This window comes from Taudactylus pleione, unplaced genomic scaffold (genome assembly GCF_031769625.1).
Source record: "Taudactylus pleione unplaced genomic scaffold, aTauple2 ptg000845l, whole genome shotgun sequence".
Classification (NCBI taxonomy): domain Eukaryota; kingdom Metazoa; phylum Chordata; class Amphibia; order Anura; family Myobatrachidae; genus Taudactylus; species Taudactylus pleione.
This window is the reverse complement of record NW_028285247.1, coordinates 6,518,152-6,535,577: the sequence shown is the minus strand read 5'-3', so window position 1 is coordinate 6,535,577 and position 17,426 is coordinate 6,518,152. Positions and strand designations below refer to the sequence as shown.

The 17,426-nt window shown below is 48.9% G+C and overlaps 1 protein-coding gene across 4 annotated transcripts in view; it reads left to right on the top strand.

The window, feature by feature from the left end:
• Nucleotides 1-17,426, top strand: part of ZBTB40 (zinc finger and BTB domain containing 40) — a 115,258-nt gene that overhangs the window by 86,700 nt on the left and 11,132 nt on the right. For all 4 annotated transcript variants that reach the window (XM_088458644.1, XM_088458646.1, XM_088458645.1 and 1 more), the window contains exon 17: nt 6,870-7,096. In XM_088458644.1, coding sequence (XP_088314770.1) covers nt 6,870-7,096 — 227 coding nt within the window. The remainder of the gene's footprint in view (nt 1-6,869; nt 7,097-17,426) is intronic.

Genomic DNA, 17,426 nt, shown 5'->3' with positions numbered 1-17,426 from the left:
TGGACTGAGTGCGGCGGTGGTGACTCAGTGGGGTCAGCTAGCCGGCCAGGGGGAGGGGGGGGTGCAAGTGCCTGCGGTGGCTCCCCTCCCAGATGGGCCGGGTGTGCGCGCGCGCGCTCACAGGCTGCCCAGGTGAGACGGGTTTGACCGGAGTTTTCCCCACTACTAGGAAGTACTCCAGGTCCGTGTAGACAGAGGGGGCGGAGCTTCCAGCGTTGCTCTCCCCCTCTTGCAGCAGCTTTGGCTGTGTCTCCTGGAATGCTAAGTACTGCATTGTATTCACTGCCTATGTAATAGCTGCCTGTTTATAGCTATTTTGCCTTAAGTAAATCACACCTGCTGGTTTTGTTTACTATGGACTGCAATTACGGTGTAGTGGTTAGCATTACTGCCTTGTCACACTGCGGTCGTGGCTTTGATTCCTGCTACAGCCCTAACTGTGTGGAGCTTGTATGCTGGGATTCCCACTACAGTCCTAACTGGATTTTGTATGCTGGGATTCGCCACAGCCCTAACTGTGTGGAGTTTGTATGAAGGGATTATACTATGTTTTGGGCGATGTTGTTTATCACGCACCGGGTAATGTGCAGTTGCCCGTGGGGGCCCGGGCTGTATAGGGCCTGATGACGAGCAAGGGTTTGTTGTGCTGCGTCCACCAGAGTGGGATCTGCGTGGGCTCTGGCTCTTAGCAGGTACATGACAACCCTGGTGCAGCTGGTTGCTCTTCACAGGGGGACCAAGTTTAGACTTGGGTATTCCCTCATCTCTGTTGCAGGCTTCTTTCCCTCCAATAGGGTTAGGTACCCAGTTATGGTATGACCAACTCGGGCTTTGTGCTTTACATCTTCAAGATTTAAGACCGGTTCCTCTCACTTTGCACAGCTTTGTCTGGAATCCTCTGCTGTGTGAGGCGCAGTTGGATGGTGGTCTTGGAGGCGACTTCCTCCTTCCAGGGGTTCATTAGAAGGTTTGCATGTGAAGGAACTTGCAAAGTCTTGTGTTGTCCCTAAAGGTGAGAACCTACTGTCCGTTTCAACTCATTGCTGCTGTGCGCCACACTCTAGGCGGTTTAGATACGGAATCCCAAGCGGTGGCTCTGGGTTTGTCCAAGCATTGGCGACTGAAAATCATTACTTTTCCTTTGGCGAATATCTCTGGTCTCATCAGGGAGACCTAGGAGACGCCAGATTAAGAAATCTCCGTTCCTCGCACATTTGCTTCCACAGAATTATGTACAGTGCATCCGGAAAGTATTCACAATGCTTCACTTTATCCACATTTTGTTATGTTACAACCTTATTCCAAAATGGAATACATTAATTTTTGTGCTCAAAATTCTACACACAATGGGGTAGATGTATTATAGCGGCACTTAACGTGCCGCTATAACGCTTTCCGCTTCGCATCTTTACTGAGGCGAAGCAGGAAGCACTACTGATGAGATGTATAAACATCTCATCGGCCGGAGAGGGGGAGCGTTAACTCCCCCCTCTGGCGCTACCCGCTAGAGACAGCAGCGCATCAGCCTAGTGCTGATACGCTCTCTCTCTCTCCCGGCCGGCTCCACTGAGCATGCGCGGGATCTCGCAAGTATCGCAAGATCCCCACGTGGAGCCGGCAGCCGCTGCAGCAGGGACAGCGCTGTCCCTGCTGTGGGGATAGGCTAATGCCAGGCTGTAGCTGTCGATAACGACAGCTACAGCCGGCCGAACGGTCATGCGTTATGACCGTTCGTACATGGCCCTGCCGTCGGCACTGCTATCTTATAGATAGCAGCGCCGATAATGACAGGGGCTCACAGCGCCCCTGTCATTTACCGCCCAGACCCCGATCATACATCGGGGAGAGGCGGTATCAGCGCACATAACGTGCGCTGATACCGTTTCTGGGCTTCGTACATCTCCCCCAATACCCCATAATGACAACTTGTACAAAGTTTTGGTTTTTTTTTTTGCGATTTATGCAAATTTTATTTAAAAAAAAAAAACTAAAATCACATGTATATAAGTATTCACAACCTTTGCTCAATACTTTTTGATGCACCTTTGGCAGCAATTACAGCCTCAAGTTTTGGCACACCTATCTTTGGGCAGTTTCGCCCATTCCTTTTTGCAGCACCTCTCAAGCTCCATCAGGTTGGATGGGAAGCGTCGGTGCACAGCCATTTTCAGAGATGTTTTTATTTATTTATTTATTAACAGTTTCTTATATAGCGCAGCATATTCCGTTGCGCTTTACAATTGGAAACATTGATAGAACAAAACAGGGTAATAACAGACAGACATAGAGGTAAGAGGGCCCTGCTTGCAAGCTTACAATGATGTTCAACTGGATTCAAGTCTGGGCACTGGCTGGGGCCACTCAAGGACATTCACAGAGCTGGGACACTCCTTTGATATCTTGGCTGTGTGCTTAGGGTCATTGTCCTGCTGAAAGATGAACCATCCCTCCAGTCTTAGGTCAAGAGCGCTCTGGATCAGGTTTTTGTCCAGGATGTCTCTGTACATTGCTGAATTCATCTTTCCCTCTATCCTGACCAGTCTCCCAATTCCTTCCGCTGAAAAACTTCCCCACAGCATGATGCTGCCACCACCATGCTACACTGTAGGGATGGTATTGACCTGGTGATGAGCGGTGCCTGGTTTCCTCCAAACATAATGCCTGGTATTCACGCCAAAGAGTTCAATCTTTGTCTTCTCAGACCAGAGAGTCCTTCAGGTGCATTTTGGCAAACTCCAGGTGGGCTGCCATGTGCTTTTTACTAAGGAGTGGCTTCCGTCTGGCCACTCTAATATACAGGTCTGATTGGTGGATTGCTGCAGAGATGGTTGTCCTTCTGGAAGGTTGTCTTCTCTCCACAGAGGAATGCTGTAGCTCTGACAGAGTGACCATCAGGTTCTTGGTCACCTCCCTGACTAGGGCCCTTCTTCCCCCGATCGCTCAGTTTAGATAGCCGGCCAACTCTAGGAAGAGTCCTGTTGGTTCCGAAATTCTTCCATTTACGGGTGATGGAGGCCACTGTGCTCATTGGGATCTTCAAAGCAGCAGATATTTTTCTGCACCCTTCCCCAGATTTGGGCCTCAAGACAATCCTGTCTCGGAGGTCTACAGACAATTCCTTGGACTTCATGCTTGGTTTGTGCTCTGACATGCACAGTCAAGTGTGGGACCTTATATAGACAGGTGTATGCCTTTCAAAATCGTGTCCAATCAACTGAATTTACCACAGGTGGACTCCAATTAAGCTGTAGGAACATCTCAAGGATGATTAGTGGAAACCGGATGCACTGAGCTCAATTTTGAGCTTCATGGCAAAGGCCGTGAATACTTATATACATGTGGTTTCTTAGTGTTTTTTTTTTTTTGTTGTTTTTTTATTCAATTATTTAAATTAGATTTAAATCTCAAAAAAACTTTTACACATTGTCATTATGGGGTATTGCGTGTAGAATTTTGAGAACAAATATGAATTTATTCAATTTTGTAATAATTTTGTAACATAACAAAATGTGGAGAATGTGAAGCGTTGTGAAAACTTTCCGGATGCACTGTATCTGAGTGGAAGCACTTCCCACGTTTGTCGATGCGACAGCCTTTTAGCTCAACACACGCCCTTCCTGCTTGGGGCTCAGTGTCCTTTAGGGTTCCGCTAGCTAAGACTTGGGGGTTGTCTCCTGTCTGTTTAATAGGCTCGGGGGTCGTTATTCGGCCTTGGCAGGCATTGACATGTTTGCCATGTGCTAGGGTCACTTCTGCTGATGAATTCATCATGGGGCTTTATGATGATTCGCCATGGGATTCCCTGCCCGCTTGGTGGGACAGTTTTATGGCAGACTTTGTGTGGGAGGCCATGCAGGGCGGGGCACAGGTAGATTATGGTTTTCAGCTACGACACTTTGGGCTCAAAGGGCCTTTGGCTCTGCACTTCAGATGTGCATTCCTTGCAATATTTTCTGATGGGTAAGGACGTTCTTTTAGCCAAAACTGGATACCATATTCCCCTCCGCAGTTTTCTTACTGTACTGTGGCGGTACCTATTGGCGGGGTCAGGGTTTTCAAGTTAACGTTACTCTTTTTGGGGTGGATGCGTGCTTGGAAGGTCAGTTTGTCATAAGCTGATTCTGCCCCGGTTTCCGGAGGCAGTTTTTTTCTCGTACCACTCACCGTCCTGGGGACACTGCTCCAAGGAAACCTAGTGACCTATGCAGTATCTCGCTCTCTCTCTACCCTATTTGCGTGTGCATGGTTCTACAGTTACTCCACTTCAGAGACTATTGAGAGACATGTTCAGACTACTGCGTGCTATGCATCATTCGCTACGGTTCCATTTTGTATCTCGGGGGCCTGCCACCAAGGCGTTGCTTTTTGTTTTTCGAAATCGCCCTTCCCCTAGAAGCGACGAACATGGTGGCATTGGACCGTGGTATCTTTCCAGTCCTCTCGGCTGGCATTTTTTATTCAAGTTCCGCCGCAGGACCGGAAACTGAGGTTCTTTCTCCTTTCTGGTTTGGATGCCGAATTGCTCATTCAGCCGACCTTGTATCTTCGTGCCTTTAGTACCAAGGGGGTTGGTAGTTCAGTTCGAATTAACTCCTATGATTAGAGATCCAAAGCACGGAGGCCAACAAAGTCTCGCTAGGCGTCTGGAATGCGTACATTCAATTTCCGTTTCGAGGCAGGTAGTCTTTCTTTCTCAGTCTGCAATCAAATCTGTCACCTGTCTGTGCCGGGCTCTACCATTCGGTGGAGCCCCAGCTTCGGGTGTTTGCAACAACTAAAGTCGGTTATGTCTCGCAGGTTGCACATGGAAGGTATCACAACTATGCCCTCTTCGTATGTTCTGCTAGTAAAGGATACTTTGGGTCGACAGTCACAGACCTTCCTAGGTTGCTTGTCAAGTACATTCAAATCAATGTTGTGTCCTGACTGTTCGCAAGGTATCCCCTGCTTTCTTGTCTGCACCTCCAGTTCTGGGGGTGGCCTTCGGCATCTCTCTCCAGCTGGGTTTCTCTTGTGGTGGACAGTTCATGGACCCTACCGAACTTCCTCTCATCTGTTCTGTTGGTATCTTATCCGTCTATCTTGCGGCACATTTGGTTGTTGGGCATAATGGTCTCCACTTAGGGAGCATTCAGTGGACACGTCCACTCATAGGAGTAATTCTTCAAATCTCAGACTGGTTGTTCGTCATCCCTCTCATCTCTGCTTTGGTCCAACAGCATTGGTGGATGGTTTCTGTTGTTCTCCTCCAGGTTTAATCCTGGGTCCCACCGGGATGGCTTATTGTGACTGTGGATGCGAATCTCCTAGACTGAGGAGCCAGGAAATTGCTTTTTTGACTCCAGAGACTTTGGTCGCCGTTCGCAAGTCTAGGCTGATCGATGTGCTCGAGCTCCAAGCCATCTTTCTAGCCCTCTTGTGGGGGCCCTGTCCTCGCCAGCCGGCTGGTTTGCAGTCAAATAACTGCACAGCGGTGGCATATGCACGTCATCCCGGAGGCCCAAGAGCGCGGAGGCGTTGATTGAGACCTTTGTTCTGACTCTTGGTGGTTATACGGGGAGTGGGTAATGGGACAGCGGACTTCTTCAGCAGAACCACGTTTCTCCCAGGGCAGTGGTCTTTCTGTCCTGTGGTCTCCCTACCGTTCGTTCGGACGCATGGTCTTCCGTGGGGGGGGGATCTCATGGCCTCTCGACCAGTCTTTGAGGCTCAACAGGTTTGTATGTGATCCGGGTATCTGCTGGCTCCTGCAGTGTATGCCTTGACTCTTCGTTGGTAGTTTCGTCTAGCGCCTGTTTCCGCCGACCCCACTCTCCAGGTGCGTTGAGACTTCCAGAGTGAGGGTTAATCCTATTGGCTCCATGCTGGCTACGCTGGTCACTGTGCACGGAAATTCTCAAGCAGTCGGTAGGCCCCGGGTTGCATCTTCCACTTCAACCAGACCTGCTGCAAGAAGATCAGTTTTTTTATCTACATAGTGACCTTTCTCGTTTGGTTTTCCCGACCTGGCTTTGGTGACCAAGCGTTGGAAAGCTAACCTTTTTTTTTTTTTCTCTTGATGGTCTGTATTATTCTGCAAGCCTGGACACCGTTTACATCTCGCGTTTTACCTCAAAGTTTGGAAACGCTACCTCTTGTAGTGTTAGTATGAACATTACAGGTTTTCGCCTCACGTTTCTTGGCATTGGCGGGACTTAAGCAGCATAGGACCGTCATGTGGGTCTCTGGTCTCTTGTCCTCACGTTTGATAATTTTTTTACGGTTTCAGGTTTTGGGCACTCCGGCAGCACCCATTTTGGGCGTACGGTTCACCGGCCAGACAGCCTGAGTGTTCCCTTCCCTGGGGGCGGCTGTTGAACATCCCATTGTCCAGTATTTCCCAGCCTTGCTGCAAGCCAAAATAGGATTTTTGGTCAACTTACTGTTGAATCCTTTTCTCTTAAGCAGGAGGTGGAACACTGCGAACCCTCCCTCACGCTCAGTCCTACAAGGTGTTTGGTTCTTGTCCCTCTTTTTCCCTACTAGTTTGGTTGTTCTAACAGTTTGACGGGGCTCCTGCTACTCCTCTCTGGACTCTTTTAAAGAAGTATTGGAATTGGGGGATTGAAGGGGGAAGGATTTTAGGGTTTTAAGCTACAGTTTCAATAAGTGCCAGCTCCAGCCCCAACCTACAATCCCATTTCCAGTGTTCCCCAGCCTGCTTAAGAGAAAAGGATTCAACGTTAAGTTGACCAATCCTATTTTGAAGTTCATAGAAGCGCAGCATAGATAATATTTACTGTCTGTTTAAAAGAGATGCAATGCTAAAGGATTTTTCAATGTTTCCTGGATTTATTTGTGTGTTCTTATTTGGATTTTCTTGCTTTCAGGTTCCCAGCCATTTCAGTGTCTTTACTGCAGTGAGTGTTTCCAGTTTCCAGGCGCCCTGCAGCACCACGTAGCCACAGACCATTTTAATGAGACAGATAGCACGTTTGGTTGTGAACTATGTGGAGAACTTTTCACTTCACAGACCCAGCTAGAGACACACTATGAAACAGACCATCCCGACATAGTACTGACAGAAGGTCAAGCAACAAACGCTCAGGTCCTGCAGGTAATTGTATAGATATCTGCCTTATGTGCACATTCTCAAAAGCCTTATGTTTTATTTGCCAGGCCGTCAAAATGAATACAGTGGTGAAATATTTCCCTTGCTACAGTAAATGATTACTGTGCATTTTTGCTTCTAAAATGATTATTATAAATGCAAATGATTCATAAAAGGCATGTGTGAATTTGAAAAGACATCCGGAGAAAGAAGCTCTATTAATAGTTTCACTATAGCAAGTATAAGACAGCTACTCTTCCAGTTTTAGATGGGGCTTTTTTTTAAAGAATGCTACTAATTGCAAGTTCCATTGCATTCAAAAGTTAATTTATATAGGTGCAGGAATGGCACCTATATAATACCAAACCTAGCAGCAGCTTGGGTTTCTAAGACCATCAAAAAATGGGTCTGAGCTTCTAAGGTAGAACATCCTAGGACTGAACTTTCAGCGAGAAAAAAACAAATTAGAGTATCATACATAGAGTACCTGGGAGAGGCAGACCTCGACAAAAGTTATCAACAATATTAGTAGTCAGGCTTTTTTCAGGACACACAAGAATTGACAGACCAAGAGGCAAGAGGTTCCTAGGTGCAAAGAGCCCAGGTCCATGCAAAACGCATGACAAAGAAACCGATTTGGCTCCATTGGGAGCCTGTCTTCTTTTGTTCCAGCAAATGAGTGGTTTACTGCAGATGGATTGGTTTATGGATATTATGAAGAGAGTGTTCATATTTGTTCTCCTGAGACCACCACCTATAACATTTTGATCAACAAATTTTCTACAATCATTTCTGGTGCAAATTAGTATTTTAAATAAGAATTTACTGCGCTCTGAAGGAGTAAATAAGTTGGTATACGGCAGCACTTAATCAGATAAAAGGAGTCCTCCTTCTCACATATACAATGAAAATAAAGAGAAAAAGTGCGCTCAGATGCTCAACATGGTTAATTATATCCTGAGGTGAAAATAAATTGACAGTGCATGTATTCATTAAAAATATAGTAATTTATTCATAAATAAAAATAGTATAAATTGAATATTCCCTATATATGTCAATATATGGTATGACTCAACACTCTAAGGGGGTGCTGAATAGGAACCAGGTGTTACACTAAACATACAGGTGATTATTATTTTAACTGTGGGGAGTCGGCTTATCTTTTAGGGACAAGCTCTCCGTATGTTCTCTGCTGTTATGCTTATAACATAGCATAGCAGCCCCTAAGCTTTATTTTTATTAAGATAGAAGATTTATTGTTTTATTTTTTTTTACTCTTCTGAGCGGCAGCATCAGACTGTCCAGCTGGACGTCCACGCTGCCGCTCCAACAACCCCGCTGGCGTTGCGACGCCAGTACTGATCTGGGGATCGCAGCGGGACCCCGGAGTCAGTACTAGCGTGGCTCCGGGACCTCCCACTGACTGCTGCCGGGCTCACGGGGATTCAGGTAAGCCGCGTGTAGCGCTGTCATCGCTGCACGCAGGGGAAATGCAGTCTCTAGCCGCCGGTCTCTGGGGACAGACCGGCGGCGCTAGTAGCGGCGGCAGGCGCCCCCCTCTGCAGGCATACCCCGCTCGTCCGCTGGGCCACCAGGGAATAATGGCTGGAGGGGACCCAGCGTCCCTGGGGTTAATTACTAGCCAGGGGAGGCAGCCTTCCCTGGTTTAGCGGCTCCTCCCCACAGCTCAGCGCGCCTTCTCTCACGTGTGCTGGCGTCGCTGAGCTGTTCTTCATGCGGCCACTCCTCCTCAGAGCTCTCCGGCGGCCATCTTCAAGGCTGTAACGCAGACTCCCAGGCGGTGCATGGACCGGTCCCCCTATGTACACCTCCTCTGCAAAGGGACAATGTGCGCAGTGCTATAGCCCTCCCAGACACTGAATCTGGAAGGTTGATGGTAGCGAAAGGTGCGGTGAGTCAAATCCTTACTGCATTGTATGTGACTTTTGCTAGTGCTGCTGTCTGTGACTTATTTCTAACTTACTGTCAGCTTGTTCCTATCCCTTTCCTTTTCCATACGGCCCGACAGGTGTGTGGGGGAAGGGCTTTTTTCTGTGGACCTCGCTTGTATAAATCAAGTATTTGCGAGGTCGGTCACATACAGTTGTGTGCTGCACAGTTCCATATTGTGGGCTGTTTGTGTTGCATGCTGTGAGTGCGGAGGTGTTTTCACCATATTCCCTCTGGTGATACGTTTTCATTGAGCATTACTGTATCATGTCTGATGAGGAGACTGAGCACTTCGGGGCTCCTGTGCTGTTTTCCTGCAGACGCTGTGCTGCTGGAGTTGATAGGGGGGATCTATCTCAGGATGGTCTGTGCGGGCGGTGCCAGCTGGTGCCTGGCCCCTCTGTGCCCCCTATTTCACAGGATCCTCCTTGGGCGATGTTTTCCCAGGTGTTGGCATCTATTGTGGACCGTTTAGCGGTGCCGGCTGCGGTGCCTGTTAGGGCGTTGCCCCAGCCTAACATCCCCCATTCCCCGGGTATTCCGCATTTATTGCAGTCTCCCCCGGGGTCTCAAACTGTGGGTCCTTATGCGGGGGTGCCTGTGTATGTCCAGTCCCCCCCTGTGACTCAGCAGTCGATGGTGCCTTTTTCAGGGTTATCCTCATGCAGCGCCTCCACCTTGGGTGGATGTACTCTCCAGCTCTGTGCAGAGTCTGGCGGCCTCATCCTCTGTTTTTCAGTCTATGTTGCAGAGTGATTTGCCCCCTAAGGCCCAAGCGTCACGTAGTGAGTTCTCTAACAGCACAGCTGTCTGACTCGGATGTGTCTTCGAATGATGGAGAAGTTCATGAAGACACTGACTCTGACGCCGCGGCCCAGGAGATGGAGACTAAATCTTCCATTAATGTGACGGCATTGGTTAGGGTGGTGCGCGCTATCTTTCTTATAGAGGATGATGCACCCTCCCCGAAATCTAAGTACCCTAACTTTAAAAAAGCTAAGGTTACGTCGAGTGTCTTTCCCTGGTCTGACCAGTTGACGGATCATGTGGCGGGGGCCTGGCAGTTGCCCAGTAAGAGATTCCAACCACAAGAGGTTGGCATCGAATTATCCTTTTCCTGAAGCGCATTGCAGGAAGTGGGAAACTCCACCGGCTGTGGATTCCCACGTCACCCGCTTGATTAAGAGCGATACGCTCCCATTACCGTCTATTTCCTCTTTGAAGGATCCCACAGACAGGAAGGTCGAGATATGTTTGAAATCCATTTACTCCCTTTCAGGGGCGGTGGCGCGCCCATCCATGGCCATCTCATGGGTGGCTAAGGCCATTGAGAGCTGGGCTAACGCTTTGGAGGATACTTTTCCAGAGGATGCTCCGGAGATCCAGAGAGCGTTAATTGGACAAATGAGGGATGCCGCTTCCTATGTAGGGGAAGCTTCGTTGGATGCTAGTCTGCTGACCTCTAGGGTGTCGGCTGCAGCTGTATCTGCTCGTCGGTCCTTGTGGCTGAGGTCTTGGCGAGCAGATGCGGACTCTAAAAAGGGTCTGGAGGCATTGCCTTTTAATGGTGATTTGCTATTTGGTCCGGACTTGGACAAAATAGTGGATACCTTGGCTAAATCCAAGTCGGCCTTCCTTCCTTCGGGTTCAGCGCCGGCTAAGGTTCGGAGCTCTGCCTTTCGGTCCTTTCGGGTTCAGGGTAAGGCCAAGGGTCAGTCCTTCCCGAGACATTCGGCGACCAAGGCTACACCCAAGCCCAAGAAGCAGGCATGGAGTGCTCGGCGCCCTTCTTCCAAGCAGGAGGATAAACCTGCTGCCTGATGGGACGGGCCTCTCTCTGGGGGACTCCAGAGTGGGAGGCCGACTTCTCCAATTTGCCCAGTGTTGGCACAATACTACCACGGATGCCTGGGTTCGAGCAGTAGTCTCTCAGGGGTACGCCCTGTCTTTTCGGTTCAGGCCGCCCCGTCAGTTTTTCTGTACGAGTCCTTCTCTGGACAAGACCAAAGCTGTCCAGATTCAGGTAGCTATAGAATCCTTGCTACAAGCAGAGGTCATTGTTCCCGTTCCGCAGTCTCAGCGCGGGACGGGGTACTACTATTCTACTCTGTTTCTGGTGCAGAAACCCAATTGTTCTCATCGCCCTATCCTGAATTTGAAGTCTCTGAACAAATACCTCAGAGTTCCCAGGTTCAGGATGGAAACGTTACGTTCCATCATTCTGGCGATGGAACCCGGGGATTACATGGTCTCCCTCGATATCCAGGACGCCTATCTCCATGTGCCCATAGCACCGGCACATCAGCGGTATCTGAGGTTTGCAATCCTGAACCATCACTACTAGTTTCGGACGTTGCCTTTCGGCCTTTCCACGGCTCCGAGGGTGTTCACCAAGGTGATGGCAGTTATGGCTGCCCACCTTCGGGGTCAGGGTATACGGCTGTTGCCGTACCTGGACGATCTGCTGCTGGCAAGCTCCCCGGAGGTGCTTCTTCGACATCTCCACCTGACCATTGCTTGTTTTCAAGCACACGGGTGGTTGACAAATTGGAAGAAGTCCTCTCTGATCCCATCACAATGGATAGTCCATCTGGGAGCACTTCTGGATTCTGGTCAACAAAGGATTTTCTTGACTCCGGAAAAGGTGTCCTCCCTACAACTGAGGATACACAGTTGCCTGAGCAGTGGCAGAGTGTTGGTCCATTCAGCAATGAGAGTCCTGGGGTCCATGGTGTCGGCAATCGACATGGTGGAATTTGCCCAGTTCCATTCCAGGCCCCTGCAGGGGCAGATTCTATCGCAGTGGAACGTGTTACCTCACCGGATCCGATCCCAGATGCTGGTTTTATCCCCCGAAGTGCGCCGGTCTCTTGCGTGGTGGCTTCAGTCAGCTCATCTCATCCAGGGTCGCCCCTTTTGGATCCCGGACTGGGTTCTGCTTACGACAGATGCCAGTCTCCAGGGTTGGAGGGCAGTGACCGGCTCGTTGTCTCTTCAGGGTCATTGGTCGGCGGAGGAAGCCGCCCTTCCCATAAACATTCTAGAGCTGCGGGCGGTGTACCGTGCTCTACTGTTGTCAGGCACCGTTCTTCACGAAAGAGCAGTTCAGGTGCGATCGGACAACGCTACCACGGTAGCGTACATAAATCACCAGGGAGGGACTCGCAGTTGAGCTGCGATGTCACAGGTGTCTCAGATCCTGGCTTGGGCGGAGTGCCGCCTTCCGGCAATCTCGGCAGTCTTCATCCCGGGAGTCCTCAACTGGGAGGCAGACTTCCTCAGCCGTCACGACGTGCATCCCGGGGAATGGTCGCTTCACCCAGAGGTGTTTCAACTTCTCGTGGACAAATGGGGACTGCCGGAGTTGGACCTGATGGCCTCCCGTCACAACTGCAAGTTGCCCGTGTACGGCTCAAGGACAAGAGATGCAGGCGCAAGCCTAGTGGACGCACTGTCGGTGAAATGGACGTTTCACCTAGCGTACCTGTTGCCTCCGATTTCCCTGCTACCTCGGGTACTCAGAAAAATCAAACAGGACGGGGGCACGTTTCTGCTGGTGGCTCCAGCGTGGCCCAGACGTCCTTGGTACTCCGATCTCAGAAGCTTGTCTGTAGACGCTCCGTTTCTTCTGCCTCAGCGTCGGGACCTGCTGTCTCAGGGGCCCTGCCTTTACCCGGATCTGGGTCGGCTGTCTTTGACGGCGTGGCTCTTGAGACAGCCGTCTTAAGGTCCCGGGGTTTTTCAACCTCTGTCATCGGTACCATGCTGAGGGCGCGCAAGCCTGCCTCTGCACGGATTTACCACAGAGTGTGTTTCTAGGATTTTGGCATTTCTACAGTCAGGTCTTGACCTGGGCTTACGTCTTGTTTCCCTGAAGGTTCACGTATCGGCTCTGTCTGTTTGGTTCCAACGACGGATTGCTACCCTGCCTGATGTTCACACCTTTTTCCAAGGAGTGCTTAGGGTTCAACCTCCCTTTGTGCCTCCAGTGGCTCCTTGGGACTTGGCGGTGGTTCTTCGGGTCCTGCAGAGACCTCCCTTTGAGCCTCTTGAGTCCGTTGACCTCAAGTGGTTAACACTGAAAACTGTGTTTCTCCTGGCAATTGCTTCAGCCAGGAGGGTTTCCGAGTTGGGGGCACTTTCCTGTAGTCCCCCCTTCCTAATTTTTCACCAGGACAGGGCCGTGCTGCGTACTCGTCCTGAGTTTTTGCCTAAAGTAGTCTCTAAGTTCCACATCAATCAGGAACTTGTGGTACCAGCTTTTCAATCTCCTGATCTTACAGCTGGTGAGGCTTCATTGGACGTTGTCCGTGCTCTCAGAGTTTATGTTGATCGGACTGCTTCTGTAAAAGTCCGATTCCTTGTTTGTCCTCTTTGGTTTTCATAAGAGGGGTTGGCCTGCCAACAAACAAACGTTAGCCCGTTGGCTTTGTTCTGTTATTAGGGAGGGTTATATACAGGAACGTTTACCTGTTCCAGCCTCTGTTAAGGCTCATTCCACTCGGTCTGTGGGTCCTTCTTGGGCTGCTAGACGTGGTGCCTCTGCTGTTCAGCTATGTAAGGCGGCCATTTGGTCTTCAGTTCAGACATTTTTGAGGTTTTATGCGTTTGACACCTTTGCCTCTCAGGATGCATCCTTTGGGTGCAGGATTCTCCTTTCTGCACAGGAGCGTCCCCGCCCTTAGTTGAACTGCTTTGGGACATCCCCAAGGTCAACCCTGTGGACCCCCTATGGACCCTGAAGTAGAAAACAAGAGATATGGTAAGAACTTACCTATGTTATCTCTGTTTCTACGAAGTACATAGGGTCCACAGGGCGTCCGCCCTGACGCACCTGGCTTCAAATGGGCTGTGTGACTGGTCACCGGTTTTCCGTATCCCATTTCTGTGAGTATGGTTTCTTGTGTGTTCCAGTCTTCCTTCTCTCTGTTTAGTCTTCTCCTCCGTCCTTGGCTGCTTACCAACTGAGGTGCCTGTGGCTCGGGGGCGGGGTATAGAGGAGAACGGACCCAAGTGCATCCTGGGAGCAGTGAAAGCTTTAACTGCGTGGTGCCCGTGGATCCAGATCCAGCTATACCCCAAGGTCAACCCTGTGGACCCTATGGAATTCGTAGAAACAGAGATAACAAAGGTAAGTTCTTACCATATCTCTTGTTTTGCATTGTATGTGACTTTAATGCTAGCTGCTGTATTGACACTTTCTATTTTCTAACTGTCAGATATATCTATCACTGTTTCTCCTCATCCCTCTGTACAGGTGTGTGGGGTTTTTCATTGTCTTACACATTTACTTGTGAAGATGGTCACATTGCAGTTATACCTGTGATACATGTTATGTCTAAAAGCACGGGGAAGAAGGAGGTTGAGCCTCCTATGCTGGTATCTGCAGGCTTGTCCGAACAGGATTTTGTGCAAGACTGTTTGTGTAGGGCCTATTATAAACGGCCTCTTCTCCAATCTAAACACCAGCATCTGCTCAAGAACCACCTTGGGTGGCCTCTTGGTCTCAGGTTTTGTCAAATTTAGTGGAACGTGCAGCAGCTTCAAAGGCTCCTGCAGCGGTGCTGCATACCTCTATGGGGTACCCACAACATTTACATCCTTCTATGTAAATGTCTCCCATGAATTCTTTTTGGTTTAAGGCTTATGCTCACTCTAATCAGTGTATGCTGCCGTCTATAGCCGCTCAGTAGATAATGCAAGCGAATAGTCCAGCTGTGGTAAAACAAAAGCATAAGAGAGTATCCCCCAGGCATTGCCTCTGGATCCTCTCTCACTGCATCATCAGACTCTGATACTCAGAGTTCCGGTTCTTACTCTGTTGCGTAAGACCACCAATCCTCGGTAGATGTCCCTCTGGTGAGAGCAGTTAGGTCTGTCCTAAGTATAGAGGAAGAGGAGATTCCGCCTAAATCTAAGACTCCGGTCTTTAGGCGTCAGAAGGTGGCAAAGGATTATTTCCCTCAGTCTGAACAACTGACGGATCTCATGTCTGAAGCATGGAATACTCCAGATAGGTGTTTCCATGCAACAAAGAATTTAACTTCTCGGTACCCATTTTTACTGGGTGAGTGTAGCAAATGGGAAGTTCCTCCAACGGTAGATGCTCGTGACGAGATTGATCCGGAGTTCTACGTTGCCTATCACTGCCGCATCATCACTTAAGGAGTCTACAGATAGAAAACTATTTGAAAACCGTTTTTCATTTTCTGGAGCTATTACCAGGCTGGCTATGGTCGTAGCCTGGTTGGCCAAGGCTATGGAAGAATGGGCGACGTCTCTGGAAGATAGTATGCCAGATGTGTAGAGAAAAAGCGGATTTTGCGTCCGCATGGGCATAATTGCACATGGTTGCGTCAGCAGAATCCGTAACTTTCCCTTGTAAATGTATATGTACTGTTTTGTGTAAAGGAAATGACAAACCTTTGAAGATGGACAGAAAGGTTTAACCAGAGGTTATAGGAAGATTGTTTCCCTGCCAGCCATAATTATGTCAACTTGTATGTAGCCCATAAGAAGGATGTCCAGGGAAATTACCTGACAGCTGGTTAGATCCTTGATAACCAGTCTGTAAGAGATCTATGTTCTGTGTATGGTCAGAGATCAAAGAATTGTTGGTTATACTCACAGACAGTCAGGCTACAGAGGTGTATGTTTACTCACTTAATCTGTGTGCACGTTTGTTGACCTAAGCCCACTTCTCAACCTTTAGTAAGGTCTGAAAGGTAATTAAGAACCCCTGCGCAAATGATAGAGAAACCCCATAGTCCAGCTAGAGGGACAATACACTCTGGGCTGAGAAGGGTTAACACCCCCCAGGGGGGGTGAGGGGGGAAGGAGCTGGGCATACATGGATAAAATACAGGCTCACTGGTAAGAGTGTGTGATTCTCTGCTTGAGGTTGTCTACAAGACACAGGGCACCGGACGTCGTCACAGGGAAAGGCCTCATTCCCAAAGATTGTTCTATCCGTCGTGATCTGAATGGTCTGTTTTCTCCCATTTTATTATTTGATTTGATTTACTGGAAATTGTGATTAACTGTGTTTGTGACTTTTTGTAACATCCTTATATCCTTTGTAATTTTTGTACATAAGCTTTGAAGATATTTCTTGAATTAAACTAAACTAATTCTAGTTCTGGAACTGTGTTTTTATGACCCCAAACGCCCATGTTTGGCATGTTACCCATATTTAAATATTGATACGTTGTGTGTACAGGTGAGAGCAGAAGCTTGCCTTACGTTTTAGCGTTAAATTGGTCTTTTGCTGGTGGCAGTTACCGGAATTAATAACCACAAGCGCTGAGATAACTGGTATAAGTCACGGGCGGTGATTCTCAGATTGAAGTATCTGGAGAGATCGGCCGGAGGTCCGTGACAAGATGCTACTAGAGAACAGCTGTCTTATCTCTGCCAATTGCGAGAAGCAGCTGCGTATGTTGGGGAAGCAGTTATTGATGCAGGTATTCTGGCTTTTAAAGTATCGGCAGCCTCAGTGGCTGCTCGATGGACCCTGTGGCTAAGAACCTTGAAGGCAGATACAGGGTCCAAGAGAGCCCTTGAGTCTCTACCTTTTGTTGGGAAGGTACTGTTTGGGCCGGAATTGGATAACATAGTGACTTCTCTGGCAGCATCTAAATCTGCTTTGTTGCCCTCTACGTCTACCTCTAAGTATAAGCAGACGTCCTTTCGCCCGCAAGGAAGGGCAAAGGGACAGTCTTTCTCTAGGCAGGATATTTTCCGCAAAGAAACGCAGACCAGCCGGATGGTAAGCTCGCTGACTGATGGAGCAGGCCTCCCCCTAGGGCATCTCTGGGTAGGAGGCCAACTTCTCCAGTTCTCTTACCCCTGGCATCAGACAACTACGAATGCTTGGGTTCGAGAAGTGATCTCATGGGTTCGCCCTCACGTTCCTGAGGCATCCCCCTCAGAAGTTTTTTTTTTTTTTTTTTTTTTTTGTACAACTCTTCTTTCAGACCCAGTCAAGGCCTTGGCCCGCCAAGAAACTGTTTGGGCCCTCCTGAGGTCAGGAGTCATAATCCCCGTTGCTTTGACGCATCAGGGAAGGAGTTAATCAAATTTGTTTCTGATTCTGAAACCAAATGGGTCTCTTCGCCCTGTTCTGAATTTAAAGTCTCTTAACAAATTCATCTATGTACCAAAATTTCGTATGGAAACCCTACTGTCTATTATGCTAGCAATGGAGCCTGGAGATTTCATAGTTTCCCTAGACATACAGGATGCGTATCTGCATGTACCTATTGCACAGTCTCACCAAAAGTTTCTGAGATTTGCTGTGGGTAAGCAACATTATCAATTTCAGGCTCTATCCTTCGGTGTGTCTACAGCACCTCGGTTATTCGCCAAGATTATGGCAGTTATAGTG